We start from the raw sequence: 27,216 nt of genomic DNA on the forward strand, positions 1-27,216 counted from the left end.
CAACGCCTTTTTCAGGACTTAGGAGCAATCATAAAAGTGTCCTTTTCCATATTATCTAAATAACTTAAATTATTCAGATAAAACTCTAAGTTTGAATAGAAAACAATACCATGTTCAGTGGAAGAATAAAAGTTCAGTGGATGGTCATCGGTATAAACATATTCTATTGTAAAGATTGTTCTACTGTGTTAAGTATTGATTTTTCTAATCACCACTTTCATGCATTATATTTTTTACTGCTGAAATACACTGCATTCCATTTCCAATCCTTATCTCTTATTATCAACTTGTGAAGGTCACTTTGGAATGTACATGAGATCACATAGCGGTCCTTGGTTAAATACATCTAACCAAATTGATTTTTCTGCCAAAAACTGTTCGAAAGTTGTGCTATGAGCAAGTCAAGCCATTAAAATTCCAGGTGCCATCTCATCAATAATGGAAGTCTAGATCTAAGGTCAACTTCTAAGACTTTTGGGATCAAGTTTAGTCTAATAAATGACACCAAGTTTGACATTATGCCACATGCACTAATTCATTAATTATTAAGCACCTTGAACAACAAGAACTACTGTCCATTTTCTGCATAGTGCAGACTCCCTTCTAGTTCTCTACCTGGTTTTACACGTCTGAAGTTTCTTCCTACTGAGTCTTCATATTCCCAAACCAAAGATAAGTATGAATTGAAGGTAATAAAATTGAAAACCATTATTATAATATAATGTAATTGACTCAAAGCAAGAAACAAGATTGTGAGCGAGGAGTTGGGATTAAAATACAAGTTTCTGAAGCTTAATCATCAGTTATCTCAGTTTCAGTCTACAGTATAAATGATATATTCAATTATTAAAAACCAAAACTTTATTATTAGAATCGTGTGGCAGAAGGCAGCTGTAGAAAATGGAACACCCTTTATCAAAAGGAATCTGAACATTCATTGTTCAACCATCTTGACCAGAATTCAGACAAACTTTTCCACACAACACAACATAACTATTAAGAAGAAGAAAAGGAAGAAGACGATGATTCGAATATAAACTCAGAACCCCAAAACAAAACCAACCACCTACACAAACACAATGACACCCCTCAAACTGCATCACTTCCTCCTTCTCATGTTCATCTTCTTCTTCTTCTTGCTCCCTTCTTCCCACGCCCAAACGCTACGTCAGGCGAACAACACGGGCTTCACGTGCACGGGCACCCGCACCTGCGCCGCCTACGCCTTCTACCGTGCCTCCGCCCCCAACTTCCTGGACCTGGCCGCCGTGGGCGACCTCTTCGAGGTGAGCCGCCTAATGATAGCCACGCCGAGCAACATCTCCTCCGTGTCCTCTGCCCTGGTCGAAGACCAGCCCCTCTTCGTCCCTCTGACCTGCTCCTGCAACCCCGTGAATGCCACCTTCGGGTCCCTCTCCTACGCCAACATCTCCTACGCCATCCAACCCAACGACACCTTCTTCGTCGTCTCCACCTACAAGTTCAACAACCTCACCACCTACCCTTCCGTCGAAACCGTCAACCCCACCTTGGTCGCCACCAACCTCTCCATCGGCCAGGTCACCATCTTTCCTGTCTTCTGCAAATGCCCCGAAACCAACAACACTAACTATATGATCTCCTACGTTGTGCAACCCGAGGACAACATCTCCTCCATTGCCTCAGCTTTTGGGGTTCAGGAACAGGCTATAATTGACGTCAACAACGACACACTCCATGATTACGACACCATTTTCATCCCTGTGGAGCAGCTTCCGTCTCTGTCGCAGCCTGCGGTGGCTCCGGCTGCGCCCCCTGGTGGGAATGGGAGTGACACTGGGAGTGGGAGTGGCAATGATAGAACTGGAACTGTTAGAGGGTTGGGGATTGGGTTGGGGGTGGTGGGGATGTTATTGGTGTTGGTAAGTGGGTTGTGGTTGTGGAGAGAGTTTGTGATGAAGAAAAGGTTGGGATATGAGGATGAGGAGGAGGAGGGAGGGAGGAAGAAGGTGTATTCGGGAGGCAAAGAGGGACAGAAAGGTGATTTGGATGTGAAACTGATGGCGAATGTGTCGGATTGTTTGGACAAGTATAGGGTTTTTGATGTTGAGGAACTGGTGGAGGCCACGAATGGGTTTGATGGAAGGTCCTTGATTGAGGGATCCGTTTACAAAGGGGAGATTGATGGGGAGCTCTTTGCCATCAAGAAGATGAAATGGAATGCCTATGAGGAACTCAAGATCTTGCAGAAGGTAACCACTCACAGCACCAATCTCTTTTCCTTAGTCTTTTTTTCACATTATTGCATAACATCACTCTTTGTTTGTTCTTCATTTTCATCTGCCATCACTGTAAAGAGTTTTAGGATCATTTGTATTGGAATTTGGATTAAGGTGTGGAACTGAATTCTATATCTGTTTGAATCTAATTTTCTGACAAAGTTTGCATTGCTAATCACCTGAAAATTATGGCAAGCTCGACTTTTGAGGAAGTTATTGTTCTTTGTTTAAAAAAAGTGTTATAAAATTTAATAAACTTAAGATTATGGTATTGTTATTGGATGAGAGTAGGAAAACCCTCAACACGTTATGGGTATGAACTAGTTTTTTTTTAAGAACTTTATTTCCATGCAACATAATCAATCAAAACTTTTTAGTGATGTGTCTCTTAAGACAATTAATGAAAAGATCAGTAACTTGTGCTAGTTCCTGGTGTTATTCTGGATACGGCAGAAGCAAATATGTAAGAACAGATTGAAATTTGAAACAGTCAATGATAAGGTTTGAGTCAAAAGAGCTTTACTTAGAATAAAAGCTGGGAGTTAATAAATATCTTATTGTCGATGATTTAATCAGATGATATTAAGTGAAGTGACTTGTCTGATGAGTAGTCAGCCTGCCACTAATTTTTATAATTTAGCATAATCAAACCAAGGGAATAAACCTCTAGATACCCTGGAGATACAGAATTATTTTAATACTCGGGACAAAAAATTATCGGAATCTGGCTTGAGAATTAATTATTCTGTTGTTGCTGTGCGAACAAACCTTCAGTTGTAAAGCAACTTGTCTGAATGGATTTGTAAAACTTTGTCAGATTTTTTATTTTGGTGATTGTCAATGTTCATTATTTTCAGGTTTGTATGTCAGAAACGCGTCAATCTAGAGGAATAAAACAATAGTGGTTGACGGCATAGTTGCTTCTAGGTATTTAATAAAAGATGTTTCCAACTTTGTCATATTTTTCAGATCAGGGTTAATTAATATCATAGAGTATGGTGTTAATGATTTAACTAAAAAGCAACACGTCAAGGGCAGTTAAAAGCACAACGAAAGACAAAGTCGCCGCTTACCTTTTTGTCTCTTTCCAAATCATGACAAATTGGTTAATATGAATTCCCATTTGAGCCTTTAGGTAGTGGTTGAATTTAGGTGGTTACATTTCTAATGAACAAATATATCAAAGTAATAATATAATAGGCTACTCAGTATCCATGTAAGAGTTTTAGCACTCGGATGATTATATATGTGCACCATTATTCATGCTTGAATGGTTGATTAGCAAAGTGTCATTTTCTGTGTTGAAGGTAAACCATGGGAATCTGGTGAAGTTGGAGGGATTCTGCATAGACCCAGAAGAAGCAAACTGCTATCTAGTCTATGAATATGTGGAGAATGGATCTCTATACTCGTGGTTGCATGAGGAGAGAAAGGAAAAGTTGAACTGGAAAACAAGGCTAAGAATAGCCGTCGACATTGCCAACGGCCTCCAATACATCCACGAGCACACAAGGCCACGAGTTGTGCACAAAGACATCAAGAGCAGCAACATTCTGTTGGACTACAACAAGAGAGCCAAAATTGCAAATTTTGGGCTTGCAAAGTCTGGAATGAATGCCATCACCATGCACATTGTGGGAACACAGGGCTACATTGCCCCTGAATATCTGGCTGATGGTGTGGTCTCCACAAAGATGGATGTGTTCTCTTTTGGGGTTGTGTTACTTGAACTAATTTCTGGGAAGGAAGCCATTGATAAGGAGGGAAATCTGTTGTGGGAAAGTGCCATCAGAACCTTTGAAGTGGACAGTGAGCAAGAGAAGGCTAGGAGACTGAGGGAATGGATGGATAAGGACATTTTAAGGGAGACATGTTCAATGGAAAGTTTGATGGGTGTTCTCACTGTTGCAATTGCTTGCTTGCAGAAAGACCAGTCAAAGAGGCCAAGCATAATGGACATTGTCTATGCACTGTGTAAAAGTGAAGATTTGGGCTTTGACATCTCAGATGATGGGTTTGGCTCACCACGGGTGGTGGCTAGGTAGATGGGTTTGGTCAGAGAACCATTTGGATAACTTTATCTGAAGAAATCCATTTGGTTTTTTTGGTGATCTCTAGCTGGTGTACGCTTTTAGGTCTTCTTTTTGCCATGGATATGCTGACCACAGAAAAGGAATTAAAAGACCCTCAATAAGCATCAGGCATTTCTTCCTACATCCCATAAAAATCTACCTTACCTTTTTTTATTCAAATAGGTATTTTCAAATGTAATTTTTACATTTCGGAATACCCATTCTGAAATCAAATATGTTGGAGGTTGATGTTTCTGACGTGTAAAAAGCAACAATAAGTACTCCTCCATGAAATAGGCCTTTCTGAACCAAAATTTTATGAGGAAGAGAAATAATCTTGGACTGTATATCACATGGTTAAGTTGGTTTGGACACATGCTGTAGAACCAACTACTTTTTTTATTTTGTAACAAGGTCGTGTAGTTATATGTACATATATTAAACTGGTGAATGTAATTTTGTGATATAGTAAAAAATGCAACATACGTAGTGTTCTACAATGTTTTTTTTTTCAGTATGTAGAAATTGGTTAAACATCATAGTTGAATCTCATCTTGCATCTCAGATCGGTTGGGAAATATGTTCTAAAACAGTAAGCTAATTCATGATAAAAGAAGATTATCGAGCATAAAAACTAAGATTTGAATGATTCAAAAGTTAAATATATTTTTAATCATTAAATTATCACGTGTTTTTAAGACATGTGTAGTGTGTTTCAGTAATAAATGTAAGATATGTGTAATATCCTTAAAAATAATCATTCATCCATATAATAAGCCTTCAACTGTAGAATATCCTGGGGTTAGATTTTTTATTACGATACATAATGTTATTTTTAACGTGTTTATATATGATTTTTAATAAAGAAAAATTAACTTCTTAACCAGTATTTTAAGCAATACCTTAGTTTATATTTTTTTCAAATCTTAAATACAAGTAAATTCAATAAACCCCAAAAGAATTACATTTAGTAGTATTTCAATTACATGAATTTTATTCAAGAATATATATTTTATTTTAAATTACCCTGTCTTGCAACTTGATATAAAGAAATAAGAGATTCATTAAAAGTAATTTTTAATTAAATGAAAACATTTTAAAGATAATTCCATAAAAAAAAGTAAAGTTATTGACTAATAAAAGTCCAACAACACGTTCATATGTAACTTTTTTTACAAAAACAATATCAAAATGATACTATTTTACTAAAATTGATAACAATTACGTTTAACTTTTTCTTTTCACAATACACTGTTATGTATTTTGTAGATGAATAAAACACCAAAAAATTAAAAATATATGATGATAATATGTTTAAAACTTAGGTGATAAAATTACAAAATAATCATTAAACCATATATTTTAAACAAATTTTAAATATGAATTTATTGTATAAGGAAAACTTATTTAACTTTTTATCAACCAATCAAACAACGTCGTCTCAACGGATCTTTCTTCAACAACCCTCTTTCAAGTGCATGACACGCACGTTTATTTCATTCACACCACAATTCATTATTAAAAAAGATAAAATGGTTAAACCAAAATTAGTAATGTCTCTTTACGTATCAAACAGGTTCCAAAACATGTGACACAATTTTTTACAACAATAATAAATTTCTCTGGAGGATAAACTTATTCATTTTTGCACTTACTTTAGGTTTTTGAAATGTGAAGTTTATAGTGATGTAATGATTGGTTCAGCTTTTCATTCATTATTTCCAGACAAACGGTATCTTCAGTAAATCTTGTATCTTTCGTGTTTCTTTCTACAACTCGAACCTCTCAAACAAAAATAATAATGTGAGAACAGTAAAACGTGTAATTAAGTTTTTTTTTACTAATGCTATGCTAGCGTGTGGATGAGTCACTGTTTACAAATATTGGTAAAGACGGATTCGTGGATAAATTTATGTTTGATTTTACGTATTTAAAAGTAAGAGCAGGCAAGGATTTGCGAAATTGAGTGATTTTTGAGTGTTTCATTAACTGATTTGAGTGTATTATATATGAAAATATATTTTTATTCTCAACATTTTTTAGTTCACATATATTTCATTCTTTCGTCCAAACAGAGAATTTCCATACTCATGAGTCACGTAAAGAGATTTCTTATATGAATGAGCACACAGTTTTCTTTTGAAATTTTTTGACTAGATTGTGTTCAACGAACCATTAAATATGACCAAGTTAATTGGTATAGGTAGTTGGAGAGTGTATAAATGTTAAGACGTGTAGAAGTTGACCAAGTTGTTAGCAAGCACAAATGAGGCTAAGAGCACCTGTCACTTAAGTTATCCATTGAGTCACCAATGTCAGAACGTCCCGCTCATTGTATCGTGCTTCTGTTCTTCCAACATAAGCAAAAGTTCGTCCTTGTGTACAATCTTTGGCTTTTTACCCCTCTCCACAACAAAAACTCCCTCTGATACCCTTTCATCTTCAACTTGGACCATAGGCATTAAGCTCTTGCCTATCGTAGTAGAGTTACATGCGTCCGCAGAACTACATTTCTGAAATGTGAAGTTTGGACTCAAGCAGCTTCGAATGAAAGTGTCTGAGGCTTCTGCATTTACAGAGTGAGTTGAAGAAATGCATATGGTTTCATTGTTTGCAGGATCATAACATTGAATCCCAAATTCAGAATGAATCTTTTCTTTAAGGGAAGCCATCTTATGCTTCTCTCCATGCACTAGAATAACGTGCTTGGGGGTGAGAAAATTTACAAGATCCATTATCCCTTTAGAATCAGTGTGAGGACTAAAAGCTAATTGATGAACCTGCCAATTTAAGACGAGTCGAAGTTATACCAGAAACTAGATGAAATGACGCAGTTACCTTCAATGCTAATTTGTACAATATAGCAGAAGACTACAAGGCTTTCTTGTTTTTGGATATTCAAGCAATTCAAGACTAGAAAGACACTAATTTAAATTTAAGCAGTATTACAATATCATCTTGGTCTTATTTTTATAGCAAACAAGTCTTCAAAACCAAATTTCAAGATAATAGGAGGAACATTGATAGGTGACAGCGCACAGGTTAGTTGAAGTGGAACATGAAACTTAAAATCAGTTTATGCCCAGTGTACCAATATCAACTCAAGAAGAGGACAAAATTTTCTATTACAGAACAGAGAAGTGAAAGAAGAAATATGGTTTCAGTTGTATATTAATATGAAAAAGGTCATGTCAGAAGCATACTCATCATCTCAAACACCAAGCTCAGGAAATTAGACTAATGTAATACTCTGAAAGTCAAGATGTTTATTCTCCTAATTTCAATGTGCAAATTTATCAACTTGTACATGCTGTTAACTCTGTTTCTACCCATGCCATGTGAAGCATCTTTAAGCTGAAGTTCGTAAAAATAATGAATTGCTAGATATATCTCCCTGTAATTGGGTAGGGAATAATATTTACCTGGCATCGCACATCTATTCTTGTCTTAGCATCCAGATCAACTTTGGCCCGCTTATCTGACATTAATTTATGACCTATCGTTCCAGCCACACAATACCTACAAGAGTACAAAGTAACTGACTAGCAGAATACAACTGGTTTGCGATTATATGAAAATGGAATAGATCAATCATATTTTTCTGGTATACATTCATACATATTTTGCTTAAAAAGAAAAAGAATACTAAGAGACAGTAAAACGAATGGCAAAGGAAAGTCTCTCCATGCACAGAATACATGTAGTGCCATGGTGTAGAATGCAGAAAGACATAACCATGAAATAAATAAAAAAATAAAACATAAAAACTATACATGAGAGAAAAAACAAAAATCCGTAGTTACACCTAAAAGCAATACCAACTTCCACTAGTATGACACCTTGTTTCCCCTCAAATTCTCACCAATCTTTACCTTGTGCTCTTTCGCCTTATCCACAACTTTCTGTCACTGTTTTTATTATTTTTCCTTCCTCTTTTTTACTTGTCTAATTATTTTACCGAAGTCCTTTCTTTGCACAAAATCTGTAGTTTTATTTTCTTTTAATTGAAAATAAATGATATAGAAATTGAAATTATATTTTGATTATCAAAAATAAGTTAGATTCTTTATTTGTCAAGCATGACAACCAACAGTTAGAATTTTGAATAGTCTCTCTCAAATATTAGGGTAGAATTGAATAATTTTATTACTAAGAGTACATAAGATAGGAAAACTGATTTTGGGAATATAATAATAACACTTGATGTAATCAAATCCCTATTATTCAGGGGTATAATCAGATCCCTATCATTCAGGGATATTTACATCATACACTTATTATAATCTGTTAAAATACGAAATAATAAACTATAATTGCTAACAGTCTCTAATACATTAATTTGAGGAGTTCTCTCTAAATCATGAAACCTCAACCTAGGCTTGCCCCTTCAAGCATTACACATTACGATATATGTTGGTCCATATGCCATCCAATAATAAATGATCTTATCCTTCAATTTTTTTAATTTTTGGGTAAAATGAAGGATTTATGCATGGATGGGCTGAGTAGTTAGTGAGTAAATTGATTTAATTGCAACCTGTAAAATAAATAATATAATGGAAATCGTGAACGTAAAATTTTTAACTTTTATCTAAAACAATCGTGTGAAATAATTCCTATGCTTTTAAAAAACAATTTCACTCGTACACATCCAAAACAATCATTTGCATTTCAATTTCTAAATTTCTTTCCATCCAAAAAATGTGAACCAGTCACTTCCTAGAGTGACATGCTATCACCAATGTATATGCATGTACCAGAAGTTTTAGTCAAGCGTGATGTTTATCATTAAAGGGCAGTATTAAAATAGCTTCGTATCCATATACTATTCAATGTGACAAGTTAGTTTTAGGAAACATTTATCTGCATTATGCTCATCGTGCTATCAAGTGGCTAATATAAAGAGAAATAAAGTAAAGAAAAAGAAGAAATAGGATTGTACCCTGGCAAAGTGACAAGGTTATTTTCTGACACTGCCCACTGCTTAAAAACTTCAAGTGAAAATCCACCGCTTATCATCCCAGGAGTCGCGAAAAGAACACAAGGACCAGGAGCATTTATCATAGACCTTTCAAATTTTTGAACTGTAACACCCAAACCAGATGAATGAGACGTAGAACTTATCAGATAATACACATAATTGCAACAAAAGCTCTAATCTTAATTTCTTGAGTTTTCACAAAAAAGTTTCAATATGGATGCATTTGAATAAGTTTGTTTAAAAGTAAAAATAATATATGCCATATTAGCAAAATTTCATATATTTCCCCATGATACTCCATTAGGACTTCTACTTTTACTAACTGACCGTGAAACTTCAATAAAAATTTCGTAAGAGATTAAAGATGGTCTAGCATAACAATGACACAATTATCTCAATATTTTTCGTCTTGCCAATCAAAGTTTGAGGACACACCATAGTTATTTTATATATAGTTAGACAATGAAAAGAAACACTGTAAACAAGAATAGACCAATTTCCTTTTGTTTGATTTATTTTTCTTTTCAACAAATTCAATTTTGTCATCACCAGATATGAACAGAAAATATTTAAAATTTCATATCATCAAAAGGTCTAGCTATGGTATATGTTATATAGATGTCAAACCTAGGAATCTGATGGCAGAAATTCCTTTTCACAAAACCTGTAAAGCAACTATTCACTTCTAGTCTTTTAGGACACCAGTTACAGCTGCCAGTCAACTACCATATGTTAGCCATTTCACCTCTTTTGCCCAGTATAATCAAACCCTTTACCATTAAAACGAAATCAGCCCCAAGCCATCACCTTTTTGCTATGAGGAAATTAATGCTTTAAATATCAAATTCATTAATGCTTTGGCAGACTGTTACAATTACTAATTAAAGAACTATAATCTCTGACTTAGGAATGGTCGCAACGTCAAGGCTATGTATCACAGCACTAAAGATATGTAACAAACATTGAAAAAAGGAACAGTACACAGATGTGAGTGGAAATATGAATGCATAACGATGCCAGACAGAATATTTATGATATGATAAAAAAATATTGAAATTACCATTCTTAAAATCAAAAGCATTATGTTTAGAGTATGTATCTTTAATCTTCTGGCTTGTCCAACTAATAAGCATTTTATAATACGCATTAGCTTGGATTGTTAATCCTGGAAAAAAAGAAATGGAGTATTAGTATGAAGCACAGACCCAACAACTAATGGAAAAAAGAAACATCCTATGAATAATAGACAACTCAAGAAATTACAAAACTAAGCTGTATTTTATTATCTTAATCTGATTCTTTTGAAAAGGACAAGAAAAACTATTCTGCACAAGCCTACATAGAGTGCACCGTGCAGCACAAGAAGCTTTGGTAAAAGAATAATGCATAATCAGCTAAACCATTATGCTTGTAGAATTAGTTGTTCCCCTTTTTTAAATGATATATTTTTGAATTAATCTCCCTTGTGTTAAATACACACATAGGGTTCTCTATTTATAATAGAAGAAATATGGGCTAAGCCCAAAATACAAATGAGAAATAATAACAAACTAACTAAAAGATATAATATATCTAACACTCCCCCTCAAGCTGGAGCATACAAATTGTATGAACTAAGCTTGGAATAGATGAACTCAGTGTTGAACTAGATGATTTGTCTTCAAGAGTGAGAGGCAAACATAGATGGACTAACAGCAGCTTGTGAAACTTCAACTTCAAAAGTGGATGAAGGAAAGCAGTGGTGGACAACGACAAACTGCAAGGACTGATTTCCAATCAATGATGGATGAGTGACGGGATCAACAGTGGTAGCTGAAAGCTAAGAGCTACAAAATTGCAGGGACTACCCTAAATCCTCATCAATGATGGCTGGGTAGTAGTAGCTGAAATCTACAAAACTGCAGGGACTACACCCATATATATGTGACTTGCAGTGTCTTGGAAACGTACTCCCCCTTAGTGTGAAGGGCGAAAATGTGGAATATCACAGTTGCTGGACCACTAAAACAGAAACAAAATATTAAGCTATAATGCTGAAATGAAGGCATCAAAGATCCAAAGATACGTTGGAGGTCCAAAATTCTTTGCTGGATAACTCCCAAGTGGTGATACTTAGCAGTGTATCACAAGAAGATCGGGCTAACTCTAGCCCAAGAAGAACTGACACAGTTGCGTCTGTCTGAGGTGGTAGCGACTGCAGCGGCGGTTGACTGCTATAAAACTGTAGGGACTAAATTGCCGTCACTGATGGGGCCTGTAGTGGCTGGAAGCGACAAAACTACAGGGACTGCCATCACTAATTGACGAGGTGATGGGGCCTACAGTTGTTGGAAGCATACGGCGCCCGGACAGCGGCATACGACGCCCGGACAGCGGCATACGGCGCCCGGACAGCGGCAAACGGCGCTTGGACAGCGGCAAACGGTGCCGAACAGCGGCAAACGGTGCCGAACAGCGGCAAACGACGCCTGGACAGCAGAAAAACGGCGCCGGACAGCGGCAAACGGCGCGGACAAACGAAGATGGCAACAATGGCTGCTCTGAGGATCTGAATAGAGAGAGGAGGTCCAGACGACGGCTATGGAGGTGTCGCGGAGACTTTTCAGTGGCCAGAGGACGGCGCGTGAGTTGTACGCGCCTGTTCGCAGCGAACATAGAAGCGGCGCGTGGCGAAGAATCAGACGCCGGTACCGGCGGGGTTGGCCGTCGCTCGAGGAGACGCTTCAGATTTGCTGGTCACCGGTCGAAACTGTGACGGCGGCCGGCGGCCGACGACGGACTGGCCGGAAATAAGCGCTGCGTGGAGGCGGGTGACTGACAACTGGCTCTCAAAACCGGCGTGGTTGGCCGTCGCTCGAAGAGACGGTCCAGATCCGCAGGTCACCCGTCGAAACTGTGACGGTGGCCGGCGGTGGCGACGGCAGTGGTGGCGGAAAGTGGCGGCGACAGCGATAGCAGCGACGGCAGCGGAAAGCGGCGATAGTCGACGGCAGAGGCGACTGGCTGCACTGAGAAGAAGAGAAAATGGACTGCCGACTGAAACTGTAGGGGCTACCGGCGGCCATGGCGGCCGGCCGCCGGCAGAGATCACTAGAAGAGGATCAGAGAACCTGCTCTGATACCAAGTTGAATATAGTGAAAAACTATATTTGAATTAATCTCCCTTGTGTTAAATACACACATAGGGTTCTCTATTTATAATAGAAGAAATATAGGCTAAGCCCAAAATACAAATGAGAAATAATAACAAACTAACTAAAAGATAAAAGATATAATATATCTATCAGATATTAAGTGAGATAGAAGTAAGGAAAATATGCTTAAGAGAGTGATTCATCTCTTAGGTCATTCATTCATTTATAGAAGTTCCTTACATAAAATATACTAAAATGTAATGATCGGTGCTACACAAATAGGTCAGATAGGAATACTATGTGTTGTTAGTAGAACATTAAATGCATTATTGAAAGTTGTTGGTAGGATATTAAATGTATTACTAGAAGCTTCTAGAAGTTGTTAGAATATTCTAGAGATCTCTTTGTAATTATTATTTTAGGATTTGAGTTCTCTATATATAGAAGTTGTGCGCTATTTCAAATTAATTAAGTAAATAAGAATCTTCTTTCTTTCAAATCAATCCTTTCAAGTCTATGCATAATTTAACCTATTATAATAATTATCACTAGGATAAGTTCTAACCTGACTCTGATACTATGTTAAGAAGTGGACTTTACTTCTAACTCAACCCCACAAAACCGGCTTGTAAGGTGAGGTTTGCACCCACTTATATACTCTAAATTGACCTTATCTTTAGTCAATGTGGGACTTCCAACATAACCCATCCAGATAAGTTACACAATTATGAAATTCTCCCTCAAACTAGAGCATACAAAATGTACTTACCAAACTTGGAGTGTATAATTGAATTTGAGGTACTATGACTTTGCTTTGTGACAATAAATCAACTATTAGTATTGCTCACAATTTTTTCCATAGCAATAGAACCAAGCACAAAGAGATAGATGGACATTTCATCAACTATTTATAAAGGGACTTCCCATACAACAATTTCATGATCTTACATGCAACTTGAGAATGATTGACATCTATTAAGAAGTTGACATTAAGCCTATCTCAACCCTACAAAACCAACTTGTTAGGTGATGTTTGCATCCACTTATATACTCTAAATTAATCTTATCTCTAGTCAATGGACATCCAACACACCCCCAAACGTAGAAGTAAATATGTTAGGATATAGGGTATTTGGGATATAAGGGTATAATGGGAAATGGGATTAGGATAGAAGGTAGAGGAATTGTATAAATAGATTGTTTGGATAGTTAGAAGGGAGGAGTTTTTGAGTACATTGATTGTAAACAAGTTATGACCTGTGAAGAGGGTTAAACCTCTGAATTCTTCCTGTACAAACACTCTTACTGGAAATAATATTCAATTTTCTCTCTTTCTTGTGTCTTCTTGGTGAGTGAGAGAGTCTTTGATTAGGTTCCCAATTCAGGAACCTATCAATTGGTCCAACCTGTCGGATCCCAATTCGAAGAGGTGAAGTAGCGCATGATGGATGGAAGAGTGGCGGCAGTAGAAGGGCAGATGGAGGCGGTAGAGATTGCGATAGCCGAGACGAAGGCTGATACGGTGTTCTTGCGGCATGAAACCGGGGCATTGAGGCAAAATTACGAAGCAATGCGCCAAGATATCCAAGTGATCCTGAAGATGTTAGGGGATCGCAATCGCGACCCACACGGGCCACGCCGAGAGGGAAGTCAATCCTATGTGAACGAGAACGAGGGCGGACCGGAGGCGGAGAGAGGAAGACGAGGAGAAGGGCGACAGGACGGACAAATTAATTGGAGAAAACGGGTGGAGTTACCAGTGTTCGAAGGTGGCGAATCGTGGAACGGGATCAGTAGGGCAGAAAAGTTCTTCGAAGCGCAGAGAGTGGACGAAGACGAGAAATTACAACTGGCCTTCATTAGTATGGAGGGGTATGCTGGGAGTTAGTTTCGATTTTGGAGAGAGAAAACCAAGAATCATTCTTGGGAAGGGTTGAAGAGAGCTTTGGGGATTAGGTTCGGGGGAGGAACACGGGGAACGGTGTATGAGAGGCTATCGGCCATTACACAGGTCGGGACGGTGGAGGAATACGTAAGAGAGTTCGAAGTGTTGGTGGGGCAAACCACCAAAATTCCAAAGGAACAGATTCTGGGCTACTTCATGGCAGGACTCCAGGAGGAGGTGGGCGACCATGTCAGGCCACATGATCCCCAAGACTTGATGACAACCATGCGAGTCACGCGTGATGTGGAGAAATTAGGTGCGCATACGAAGACGGGAGGGGGATCGGCGCCCAAGAACCAGAGTTCGTGGGGATGAACGGCGGGGGTGGTGGCGCGAGTAGAAATCCAACGCAATACGCAGAGTCAAGGAGGGGCCGCGGAAAGTGTCGATTCCGTGAAGAAAGAGGCGACCCCCGGAGGCGGCGCCGCAAGAACCACTGGCGACCGGAGGGAAAGGAATACCCGCAACCTACCATATTCGGAGTACGTGAAAAGGAGAGAAGAGGGAAGATGCTTCCGGTGTGGAGGGCCTTTCAGCCCAGGTCATTGATGTCCAGAGCAGGGATTGCGAATGTTGATCTTGGTCGAAGAAGAAGAGGAAAATTTGCCACCGCCCAAGCCCCTGACTTGAATTGAAGGGCAAAGCCAGTGGGTTTCCTTCATATGGTAACCCGATGAGGAAGAGGAGCCATGAGACCAAGCTTCCCCATTCCAACCTTGAGGACAAGGTTGTTCTGCAGCGGGGTGTAATGTTAGGATATAGGGTATTTGGGATATAAGGGTATAATGGGAAATGGGATTAGGATAGAAGGTAGAGAAAATGTATAAATAGATTGTTTGGATAGTTAGAAGGGAGGAGTTTTTTAGTACATTGATTGTGGACAAACCTGTGAAGAGGGTTAAGCCTCTGAATTCTTCCTGTACTGTACAGACACTCTTACTGGAAATAATATTCAGTTTTCTCTCTTTCTTGTGTCTTCTTGGTGAGTGAGAGAGTCTTTGATTAGGTTCCCAATTCAGGAACCTATCAAACTACATCTCGAGCGTGGAACTAGACATTAATGGATGGTCCGATAACGGCCTGATAACAGGTAGAACAATATTCCCAACAAACAAATCTCGCTAAGATAGACTCTAAAAATGGCTCTGAAACCATGTTAAGAAGTAGACTTTAAGCCTAACTAAATCCTACAAAATTGGCTGATTAGGTGAGGTTTGCACTCACTTATATATTCTAAACTGGCTTTATCACTAGTGGATGAGGGACTTCCAACACACCCCCTTCAGACAAAAATATATACATATTGTGCGTGAAACTAGACATCAATAGATGGTCCGATAGCAGGTGGAACAATAATCAACAAACAACAAATCTCGTTAGGATAGACTCTAACAATGGCTCTAATAACATGTTAAGAAGTGGACTTTAAGCCTAAGTCAACCTTACAAAATCAATTTGTAAAGTGAGGTTTGCAACCACTTACATACTTTAAACTAGTCTTATCTCTAGTCGATGTGGGACATCTAACATCCATGTACCAACTTGAAGGAAAGTGTTGAGCTATGAGAAGATATTATTAGATACAGTAAATATTAATATTAAGATATATTAGGGATACAAAGAGTCGTTATTTCATTAATAATGATCTCTAGGGTGATTAAATAACCTCTTCTACTTGTTTCAAACTAAGAAATGAGAATCAGAGTTTATGTTGTCTTCCCCTACATCTCTTTAAAGTGTATATTTACAATTATGTTATAATAACTGTCTTCTTTGAAAATTAAGTGAAAATCATCATTATAATTACAGAAACTGACAACAATAGCTATTCATATATTTGGGAGGGGAAGAATGACAACTTCTCTGTATACATTGAAAGTTATCATTATAATGACAATAATATATTTTATGATATCCAAAAAGTAGGGGCAGAATGTTGAATAGCATAGTAATCCCTAAACTAAAAAAAGTCTCTTAATCTATCATAATCATTCTCCCCCTCTAAGATATTGTGTTGATATTCTAACAATATAAACCAACAAAACATATTTCTATATTTGCAATTATAAATTCTGGATTTTTATTTAATCAGAATGTAAAAGTTTCCATAATAAATCATTCAGGGAGATTTCATCCAAGGAATCTCCAACCTTCTCCGTTGATCCTCACTAATTACACTAGGTTGCTGTCATCTCCATTTTTTGATTCATCTGAAACTGCCCCACCCAATGAGGCTCTCATCATCAAACATTTTCCAGAACCTCATTGGTTCTTATTCCAGCTTGCTCCCTTCATGCTTGTTTTTTATAGGATATGAACGAAATATACAAAAAGCAGAGATTTCAAAAAAACGAAATGTGTGCTGAGCAGAAGACAGATCCTTATTTAATGTATTGAATATACATAATATCTTCACAAAAGTAATTGTGAAACTAAGGAAATAAGATAAAATCTTGTTTTCTATAAATGGGAAGGATTATAGTGAAATGATTATGTATAGTTTATATATACAAAAACAATAGATCAAAGAAAGATCATTGACACAAAATTATAGGCTGAAACGAACCTGCTGAGAAGTAGATAGGAACCTGCAAATTCATGCGTTCCCAGTAGTCCTCCAACAAAATGCATAGTTCCTAGATATTGTAACAGCTTCGTGAATATAAGACAACCACAACATATATATCATAGTTTTGAAAATTGAACTGGTCACTAAAAGACATCAATTTGAGTGGGCATGGTTTATTAATATAACCTTAGTGAAATTGTTCTTTTGTCAAGTCTTTTAAATTAATTAATTAATATATATATATATATATGTATGTATGTATGTATGTATGTATATATATATATATATATAAGTATAAAGTGCTTGTGTGGGACAGCTTAAATTCTAGGAAATTATCATTTAATTTTCCAATGATCTCCGAAAAATACAAGCAAGAATAAGTGATAATTTCTTCAAAATATGTTGAACCAAACACAAACTTAGAATTTATAAGAGAAATAGTTGCTTGGACTTCATCCATCAGCTATAACAAAGGGAAGGATAAATTACAAACAGTGAGATGAATGGCAATCATAATAAGAATACCTGAGCTCTTCCAAGAGCAAATGTTGGAATAAGCACCTTGCCTCCACATGATACACATTTATGAACCTAAATAATTTAATTTGAAAATTAGTACCCAACATCAGAGTAGGTGGATTGAGTTCATTTTGAAAAACAAAAGCCAAGAATTGAAAGAGACTCAACCCCACAAAACCGACTTGTAAGATGAGGTTTGTACCCACTTATATACTCTAAATTAGCGAGTGGAACAATATGTCCAACAAACAACAAATATCGCTAGGATAGGCTCTAACAATGGCTCTAATACTATGTTAAGAAGTGGACTTTAAGTCTAACTCAACCCCACAAACTCCGCTTGTAAGGTGAGGTTTGCACCTACTTATATACTCTAAAGTGGCCTTATCTCTAGTCATTGTGGGACTTCCAACACTCAATAATCAAGTCTACCTTTGCAATAGGAAAGGCACTCTATTTATAGTTTGAGACCGGTTGATTAGGCAAGAGGAGGGAAATTCAAATTTAAACTAATCCTAATTAGCTCCTTAATTTGGTGCCACTAATTATTGATCTATGAGTTACATATTTCACACGTGCCTAATGCTGAATGTGACCCTGTTCTAGAAGCTCAAGATGTGTTGCACTCTCTTCCTTGCTCTTTAAGTCACGCGCTCCTCTCCTCAAATGGCCAAACCATGTGTGCCTCTCTAGTGGGCCCAAAGGCAGCCTAACCTCCAATGCTATGTGCACTCTCCTTTATTGGACCTTAATGGAGAAAAGGGATACAGGCCCGAACTCCTGCTGAGTCATGCTTTGGGTTATTCTTCTGGACCCTGAGCTAGATCACTAAGTGCTGAGCTATTCAGAATTTCATCATCATATTACACATTTTTTTTCTTAAAGTAATAATAGCAAAAGTATGACAAGAAAGGACAGGGAAAGTGAGATCAACAAAGTTTTTTTTTAAAGAAATGTCTGAAAGAAAACAAGACATCATATTCCACAAGCAGCATCACATCATAAATTAAGTATTGCAAATACATACAGCTTTGAGGAATTCCCTCTCTCGAGCATATCTTGAATCACGAATTGTAGTCGCATATGTGGATCTGAAATTATTTTCTTTTAGAATCATATAAAAAATGTATCCAAGAAAATCAATCTTATAACTTCAAGCAGTAAATCCAATATAGGATTCATGCATTTAAAACCCATTAAACCATTAAGCAAAAAGAGGAAAGAAAGTGACGATAACACAGATAAATTACTGTACCTTGGTAACATAAGACAATTGCATAATGTTTATGAAAAACTACCATGGACTGTACTAATCTATCAAATTTTATATCTGACATAGGTAGTTAGCCACAAAATCCTTCATCCAAACAGCTAACAAATACCAGAGAATTCAGTTTAAAGATCCAAAAATTTCACAACTTTGGTTTACATTTCATATGGGCAGAAACTCATTCTTTTACAATTACGATGATGCCTCTTAGGCACGGATGAAGAATTTACTCAATAGAAATAAAACCAATGATGTTTATTACTGGAACTGTTGGAATACCATGCAAGTGATGAAGTAATGGGAATTATAATAATTAAACGGATTTTGCCTCAAAACAGTAATAATGAAAAAATAAGACAAAAATAATTGATCACATGACCTCTTGGTCACATATGGTTTGAACAATTCAAGAACCAACATCTCAAAAGTTTAGGCTATTAGGTACTAGAAAAGGAATAATTCGCATTTCTAACAGTAATATCAATATGAGAATGAGTCAGTAATGATAATGCATGCAGATAAATAGTCTGTGAAAAGTATGTTCAAAACTTAAAATAATTGTAGAAAATGGAGTAAAAGATAAACAAGAAAAGAAGATTTATCACTGACACTACAATATTGATAACTTTGTTATAAGGTTCATTTATACAACCAATGATGTTCTTACTCAGTTATAAGAAGGTCAAGTCGTAATCTATCAATTTGAGCTGCTCCAAGGTGTCTATCCGGTGTCATATTGTAGTCTCCAGTATAAACCATTTCTGCATCTCCTACTTTTGCATAGAACATTGCAGCTCCAATAACCTTATCAAAACAATGTGCTTAAGTACTAAAACAAAGGCATTGAAGGAAGGAAAATCTACTATAAGAAGTTAGAAAACTCTGATTCTATTTCTTAATCCAAACAGTACAATGGAGTACATTATATAGAGAACTCTACCATCTTAGAAATAATTACAATAATTAATAATAATTCTTTATATCCCTACAATATTTTAACAATAATTAATAATATCTTCTCTCCTAACTAGACACTCCCCCTTAAGCTAATGAACATGAAAGATCAAAAGACTGCCCTTGGCCCCTAAGTACAGATAAAGGTACAACTGGAAGTAGTTCCCAACACACTACTCCCTACTTTTAGACTTTAATAATTACTCTAACATACATAGACTTAGTAGTTATTCTAATACTCTCCCTCAAGTTAGAGCATACAAATTGTATGTATCAAACTTGGAACAAATGAACTCAATCTGAGGTCTCCTTAAGGATTTGGTCAACACATCTTCAAGTTGGTCATTTAATCCAACAAACTCAGTAAAAAATTCTTTAACAATTTTTCTCAGATGAGCCAATAGGTATAGGAACCTTGACTTAGAACAAGGTGCATGCAATATCCCAAGGGATGTGTGATGCGACAATAGAAAAGGCCAGTCTGCCTTACTATGTGTCAGTCCAAAGGATTGAACAATGTGGTTGAAATTTCTGTTAGAAGTGGACTTTAAGACTAACTCAACCCCACAAAACCGGCTTGTAAGGTGAGATTTGCACCCACTTATATACATTGAATTGGCCTTATCTGTAGTCGATGTGGGACTTCCAACACACCCCCTCACGCCGAGGTATATACATCTCGAGCGTGGGATTAGACATTTTAATGGGAGGTCCGATAGCGGGTGGAACAATATGTCCAACAAACAACAAATTATCGCTAGGATAGGCTCTAACCATGACTCTGATACCATGTTAGAAGTGAACTTTAAGCCTAACTCAACCCCACAAAACCGGCTTGTAGGGTGAGGTTTGCACCCACTTATATACACTAAATTGGCCTTATCTCTAGTCGATGTGGGACTTCCAACACTTTCCAAACCTTGAACAAGGAGATTGCTTCAAACCACAGAGAGAGCAGCACAACTTACAAACCAAACAAACTCCCTTTGAGCAACAAACCCAAGAGGTTGCTCCATGAATATGAATTGTGAACCTAAACTTGATGACTTACACATTATATTGAGAAATGGAACTCAGTCTTGTACCAGGTATCCTATTTCTCATTTTGTGACTTCTAAAAACATATCTATGTAGTACGAGAGTTTCCTCTCTACCATTGATGCACTTAGAGTCCCTACTTCAGTTCAAGAAGCATTGAAGGATGAGAATTGGGTTCGAGCCATGAATGAAGAGATGAGTGCCTTAAACAAGCCAAACATGGGAAATTGTTAACAGGACACTTAATAAAAAGGTCGTAGGAAGCAAATGGATTTATAATGTAAAGTATAAATCTAATAGCGCACTAGAACATTACAAAGCAAGGTTAATTGCTAAAGGATTTACTCAAACTTATGGTGCTGATTATGAGGAAGCATTTATTCCTGTGGCAAAAATGAATATTATTAGAATTAGTCTCTCATTGGCAGCTTATTTTGGTTGGGAATTACAATTTGATGTGAAAAATGCTTTCTTGCATGGACAATTAGAGGAAGAAGTCTATATTGAAATATCTTCAGGTTTTAAGCCTATTGACAAAGGGAATAAAGTATGTAGGTTGAAGAAAGCCTTGTAGGACCCAAGTAATCACCCCATGCTTGGTTTGGTAGACTCACTCAAGTTATGATCTACATGGGATATCGACAAAGTCAAGGTAACCATACTTTGTTCATCAAACATTTCTCATAAGGAAAACTTACTCTACTCTTGGGCTATGTTGAAATGATATGATTGTTGCAAAAAATGATGAACACAAGAAACAAATCTTTAAAGAAAAGCTTGTTGCTCAGTTTGAAATGAAGGATCTAGGAAAATTAAAGTACTTCCTCGGGATAGAAGTTACTTACTTGAAGAAAGGCATATTTATCTTCTAAAGAAAGTATGTTCTTGTTCTTCTCAAAGAAACAGGTAATCTTAATTGTAAGACCAATGGAGTTCCTATAGAACAAAACCATGGCATTTGGGAGTGATGAAGGCAGTTCTATTGTGAACAAAGGCTAATATCAAAAACTTGTAGGGAAGCTCATTTACTTAGCTCACATAAGACTTGACATAGCCTAGGGTGTTAGTATAATTAGTCAATTCATGCATGATCCAAGGGAGAGACATTTACAAGCTATAAACAAAACCTTCAATATTTGAAGAAAAGTTCAATGAGGGGATTATTGTTCAAGAGGAATGAAAAATTAAAAATGGAAGTGTATATTATTGTAGATTATGAAGGGTCTATCACAAATAGGAAATCCACCTCAGGATATTGTATGTTTTTAGGTGGAAATTTGGTAACTTGGAGAACTAAGAAACAAAATGTTGTTGCAAGGTCTAGTGCAGAGGCTGCATTCTAAGCTAGGCACATGGAGTGTGTGAATTGTTATGGCTGAGAATTATTCTAAATGATCTTAAAGTGACATATGAAGAACCTATGATTATTTATTGTGATAATAAGTCAGCTATTAGAATTGCTCACAATCCACTCTAGTATCAAACGCATAAAGATATATCGACACTTTATTGAAGAAAAACTAGATAGTGGTGTTATCATTACTTCATATGTTCCATTTGGGCATCAATAAGCATATTTATATTTGTTCACAAAAGATCTTCCCATTGAGGGATTTCATGATCTCACATGCAAGCTAGGAATGATAGATCATTCACCAACTTGAGGGAGAGTGTTGTTAGTAAGATATTAAATGTTCTACTAGAGGTTGTTAGAAGTTGTTAGAAGCTGGTAGAAAGTTCTAGAGATCATTTTGTAATTATTACTTTAGGGTTAGAGTTTTGTATATATAGATGCTAATGTACTATTTCAAATGAATCAAATTGAATAAAAATCTTTCTTTCATACTAATCCTTTCAAGTGATTACCATAATTTTTATTTTATTATGATTGTCGTCTAGCTAAAGATTTGATTTTTCAATTTTTCAGCATCTTATCCTCTTTCACCTTATAAACACAAAAACTAAAAAAGAACTTTTATGGTAAAAAATTTCACCAACATCTGATGCTATACTTTTTTCAGAACAGTAAACATGACTAAAGAGATGAAGTCACAAGCCTTACATGTCCTGCGTAATAGGCACGTATCTGCAAGTCTTCATCTACTTGTACAGTTTGCCTCAAATCAACAGCAGTAACTGCACATGGAATCAAATTAAATTACAATTTTAAAATGCAAACAAAAATGTAAATCATGTAAATGAAATCTACCAAGATTTATCAATTTGAAAAAACAAAACTTAAATGGCACGTTTATAGGCTGAAAGATTAATCTTTTTCCTCCACTTAAAATCCCTAATACAACAGCTGCACACAATTCAAAGTTCAACAAAGTCAAAACTAGAATAGGCACCAATATTCCTAGTGGCATGTTTAAAGTAATAGTTGTCTAACCAACCTATAGATGGGGTACTTTAAATAAAAAGTGGATCCTACATTACCCTTCTTCATGCACTCAGCAATTTGATCAGATGAGAATAGCTCTTCCTCACCCCGCCGATCAACCATCACTTTGCGATAGTCTTCCAACATCAAAGGAGCCAAAGCTTTTGTTGGGTACTGTTTAAAATCAAATAAAACTCAAGTTAAATTTACTAAAGTAGAATTATGACTTGGAAGCTAATGCTTATCGGTCCATTTAGTTTCACCTTCTTTTTTTCCTATTTTCAAAAATTTAAATATGTTTTCAAAAATGTGTATTCAAAGTTTCATTGATATTATAATCTTGCTCCCCTAGACTTGTTTTTTGTGTTAGGCCCCGCATGAAAAAGTTGTATTTTTTTTTGTCACTAAATAAATATATATATGTGTGTGTGTGGAAATAGATCTCCACGTTTCCATAATTTATAAGGTAAGAGTATTTTTCTAATAGGAAATAAAACGAAAAACTATACAACCAATCAAAATGCAGAATTTTATACATGGAAAGACCAAAACTAAGCTCATTTTTCACATGGGAATTTAAACACAAAACGGCATCAAGGATAAAAATATTTGCAACTTGAGAAAACAAAAGCGGGCTGTTCTATGAAGAGTTTTGAAAAAGGATCAAATTATGGTTCTTTTAAGCAGGGGGTAGGAACAAAAAAAATCAGTGAAGCACAGTAAAAGTTTATAGCTAAATTAAACCCAAATATTTTAGTACAAATATTCAAATTCTGCTATATTAGACAATTCCACAAACTATTGTATATGTTCAGGTAAACATTTCATCAAACATGTAGCAGAAAAAGGACTCACCGTCATGTAAATTGGTCCATTATACCCACAAACTTCTGTGAAGTAAGCTAAAGCGCCAACATGATCCAAATGACTGCCGAAATTTTTGAAATGACAAGGCAACGTCAAAATGCTAATAACAAGAAGGGTGAGGAGGTTAAACTCTTTCATTCTCTCCAAATTGTTGTCTCCATTTTATATTTTAGTCTCTACGAGAAAATGGCAAGTTTTAGCCTCTACATAAAATCTTGTAGTGGCTAATCATTCTCAGAAAGTTTTGTAGCAATTCTACAAAACGAAATGTTGTTATTGTTAGATTCTTAGGACAATCACAAGAAAAAACAAGAATAAGAGTGAAAGAAATAATGTGTATCATAGAAGGTTCTATATACAGACCAACGCGTAACACATACAAAGAATCTCTACATATAGAAATAGGAATAATAGAAGAACTGTCACAGCAAAGTAAGACAATGCAAGGGTTAGACAGTAGATGTTCAATCTAAACTTATCAACATGGTAGTAGATAGTTTTTTGTGTTGTTTATAAGACAATAACGATTTTAAAATTAGAACATCACAATTATCTTTCTCCAATATTAATGTTAATCTTACCAAAGGACTACAACTTACAATTTCAGTCTCTCTTTTGTATTGACATCAGAGCTAGACAACAACCTTCCAACATCGTAAAGATGTTACAAAACTTTCCGGTGGCACTGATAAAACTTGCAATTTTCTCGTTTAGAGACTGAAACTTAAAACGCAGAAACCAATACCAATCAAGAGAATAGTTTAACATCATAATAATTAAAAACAGGAAAATTCATAATGGAGTGACACAAACAAGTGGGTGATGATGATGCAAGTAATGGCAGAGTTGAAATCTTGATTGGGATCGACAAGGGTGAAATCAGGGTAACGACGATGGTCCAAGAACCCCATATGCATTCCACAATCAAACATGATTCGTTTGCCATTCATGGTTACCACCACGCAGCTCTTCCCAACTTCTTGACCAGCGCCTGCAAACAAATCATGTAGGGGTAAGGTTGATTCGTGTTCTTGCACCATAAGAGGGGGAATATGAACAAGGGAATACCTAACACTAGCGTTTCAATCGCCATGAATGTGTTTGCTCTGAGTCTCTGTTCAAAACAGCAAAGTTTGGATTACGCCTCACAAGGGTTAAATATACTGCTACCTAGGAGTGTTGTCTGTGGCTCAATGGATGATGTTATTTTTTAAATTTAAATTTTTTAAATTTAAATTTTTGAAAATATAAATAAATAAAAGAGTATAAAATAATAATTCAAGAAGTTATTTTCTTCCCCGGTAAGCTTATATCATACTCCCCTTTTCATTCCCTCCTTGTGACCTGTTTTTTATAATCATTGTTTTTAACAAATGTGTTATACTTCCCTCCAAATTGCCAAAACGTGAAAAAAACGTGTTGAGGGAAGAACAAAACACCACATTCCATTGTGCTTAGAAAAAAAAGAAAGTGGGCCGTGAAGCCCAAATAAAAAACAAAGAAATAAATAAAATAAAATAAGCCAAATAATTTTTAATTAAATTTTTATTTTTCTTTTTTTGATTTGCTTTATGCATTCTTAAATTTCTATTGCAAAATAATCTATTTTTTAATTAATTTTCTTTAATTAAAAAATATTACATTACACTTTTTATAATTATTATTATTAATTTATTTTTTCTTTTTTTCTTTTTTTCTTTTACTTTTATTATTTATATATTCTTTTAATATTTTTATTTTTCATCTGGATGAGATTGAATGTTGACATCATAATAAGGTTTACATAAGGTTTAATAAAAAAATTATTTACCAAAATATTTAAAATAAAACAATAACATCATAATAATATTTACATAGAGAAAAAACCAACGTCCAAAACAGAAAACACATTAAAACTATATTCAGTTTATTTTTTAAAATTTTTGTAATTTTGTATTTTTTTTGTGATTTTTTATAACATAAAAAAAAGATAAATAAAATTTTAAAATACACAATAAAATCATCCGCATAATAATAAGACAATTAGTGCAGTGAAGGAATAGTAAAATGTGAATGCAGTGAGCAATTAAGAATGTATATACAGTGATCAATACGTAACAAATAAAATAAAGACAAGTAAACATAAATAAAGCACAAGACATAGGGATTTGGGGCTAAAATTATGAAGCACGCGAAGATAATAATAAAATATAAAAAAACATTATAATTAAGAAAATAAAAATAAGATTGCAGATACTAAAATCCAATAAGAGCAAAAGGGTGTAGAGTGTAAACCAGGGTGTCACACGCAAGTTTTGGTGCAGGTCCAAACCCCTTTATCTCCAGCTTAGAATGTTAGGGTTTTCCTCTCCACTAAGGGAAAACGGAGTCGAGAGGGGGAGCTCCAGATTTGGCGCCAGTGATAACGGTGACGGTCTCGGTGAACGACGACGACCTCACTGGCAGAACGAGGAGTCAGTGGGAGACGCGATCCCTCCGGTTTGAATGGCATCGACAACGGCCACTCCGACCGGCTGAGGGCGAGCGACGGCGAGACCCAAGGTACGGTGTTGGCTGTTCACGCGAGATAGTGAAACTGTGATGGAGCGATGAAGGAGAAGATGGTGTCGCGCGCGCTGAGTGTTGCTTCTCGATGCTACGATTGGATTTCCATTTTCGAATCATTTAGGTGGTTGGAGATGATTGATGATGAAGATGAACAGAGGCATGAAGGCTTAACTTTATTTCCGGTGGCGCTTGCTGTCACGAGACGCGGGGAGCGATGATGACTATGGGTTTGTGGGTGCTGAAGGTCTGAGGTGTGGAGATGGAATGAGAGCAACAGAAGCTTGGGTTGAGGGTTTTTGCTAATTGGAAAAAAGTGAAGTTTAGTGGGAGAATCCCCTTCTCTTTGATGTGCGTGATGTAGGAAAAAAAAAATAGAAAAGGGTCCCAGTGAATGGTGGATGCTAATGAAGATGAGGAATTGGGAGTGAATGGATCTTTTTGGTTGGGGTGGTTACGGGTCAGAGGAGGAGAGTAGTGGAGAGCCAAAAAGGAACGTGTCAGTGTGCGTGAGGGAGAAAAGGTTTTTTTTTTTTCTTGTCTTGTTTTTTAAAATACTCATGTAGAAAATCCAATCAAATAAAACGAAATAAAATAATAAAATAAAAAATAATAATAATAAAAAGCGGAATTAAAATCATAAAATAAAATAAGATAAGATAAAATAAAAAAAAAGACCTGT

General features: G+C 36.1%; 2 protein-coding genes across 9 annotated transcripts; one reads left to right on the forward strand and one right to left on the reverse strand.

Moving 5' to 3' along the window:
* Window positions 1–892: 892 nt before the first annotated feature.
* On the forward strand, window positions 893–4,677 carry LOC108326544 (serine/threonine receptor-like kinase NFP). Its single transcript, XM_017560106.2, has 2 exons — window positions 893–2,231; window positions 3,566–4,677. The coding sequence occupies exons 1-2, from the start codon at window positions 1,080–1,082 to the stop codon at window positions 4,301–4,303; spliced, it is 1,890 nt and encodes a 629-aa protein (XP_017415595.1). The 5' UTR covers window positions 893–1,079; the 3' UTR covers window positions 4,304–4,677.
* Window positions 4,678–6,424: 1,747 nt separating this feature from the next.
* On the reverse strand, window positions 6,425–27,154 carry LOC108325952 (cleavage and polyadenylation specificity factor subunit 3-II). 8 transcript variants are annotated; one of them, XM_052874215.1, is made up of 14 exons: window positions 26,265–27,154; window positions 25,059–25,104; window positions 24,804–24,981; window positions 23,979–24,051; window positions 23,180–23,297; window positions 22,803–22,876; window positions 19,416–19,552; window positions 18,506–18,569; window positions 17,485–17,550; window positions 16,957–17,026; window positions 10,372–10,476; window positions 9,273–9,414; window positions 7,753–7,849; window positions 6,425–7,110 (listed from the first exon to the last, which is right to left on the reverse strand). In XM_052874215.1, the coding sequence occupies exons 2-14, from the start codon at window positions 25,081–25,083 to the stop codon at window positions 6,646–6,648; spliced, it is 1,614 nt and encodes a 537-aa protein (XP_052730175.1). In that variant the 5' UTR covers window positions 25,084–25,104; window positions 26,265–27,154; the 3' UTR covers window positions 6,425–6,645. The 8 variants fall into 8 exon arrangements, with proteins under 8 accessions (XP_052730175.1, XP_052730176.1, XP_052730182.1 ...); XM_052874216.1 differs by lacking the exon at window positions 25,059–25,104; XM_052874222.1 differs by lacking the exons at window positions 25,059–25,104; window positions 26,265–27,154 and adding an exon at window positions 24,590–24,713 and having other exon boundaries at window positions 24,804–24,944.
* Window positions 27,155–27,216: the final 62 nt, after the last annotated feature.

Source organism: Vigna angularis, chromosome 3, assembly GCF_016808095.1.
Source record: "Vigna angularis cultivar LongXiaoDou No.4 chromosome 3, ASM1680809v1, whole genome shotgun sequence".
NCBI lineage: Eukaryota > Viridiplantae > Streptophyta > Magnoliopsida > Fabales > Fabaceae > Vigna > Vigna angularis.

What these genes read in the sequence shown, in the direction of transcription:
- LOC108326544 (XM_017560106.2), top strand. Translation starts at nt 1,080, where the DNA reads ATGACACCCCTCAAACTGCATCACTTCCTCCTTCTCATGTTCATCTTC. An exon ending in AACTCAAGATCTTGCAGAAG is followed by an intron (nt 2,232 to 3,565) that starts GTAACCACTCAC and finishes TCTGTGTTGAAG; the next exon opens with GTAAACCATGGGAATCTGGT.
- LOC108325952 (XM_052874215.1), bottom strand. Translation starts at nt 25,083, where the DNA reads ATGGCGATTGAAACGCTAGTGTTAG. An exon ending in AGAGGGAATTCCTCAAAGCT is followed by an intron (nt 17,551 to 18,505) that starts GTATGTATTTGC and finishes TAAATTATTTAG; the next exon opens with GTTCATAAATGTGTATCATG. An exon ending in GAATAGATGTGCGATGCCAG is followed by an intron (nt 7,111 to 7,752) that starts GTAAATATTATT and finishes TTAAATTGGCAG; the next exon opens with GTTCATCAATTAGCTTTTAG.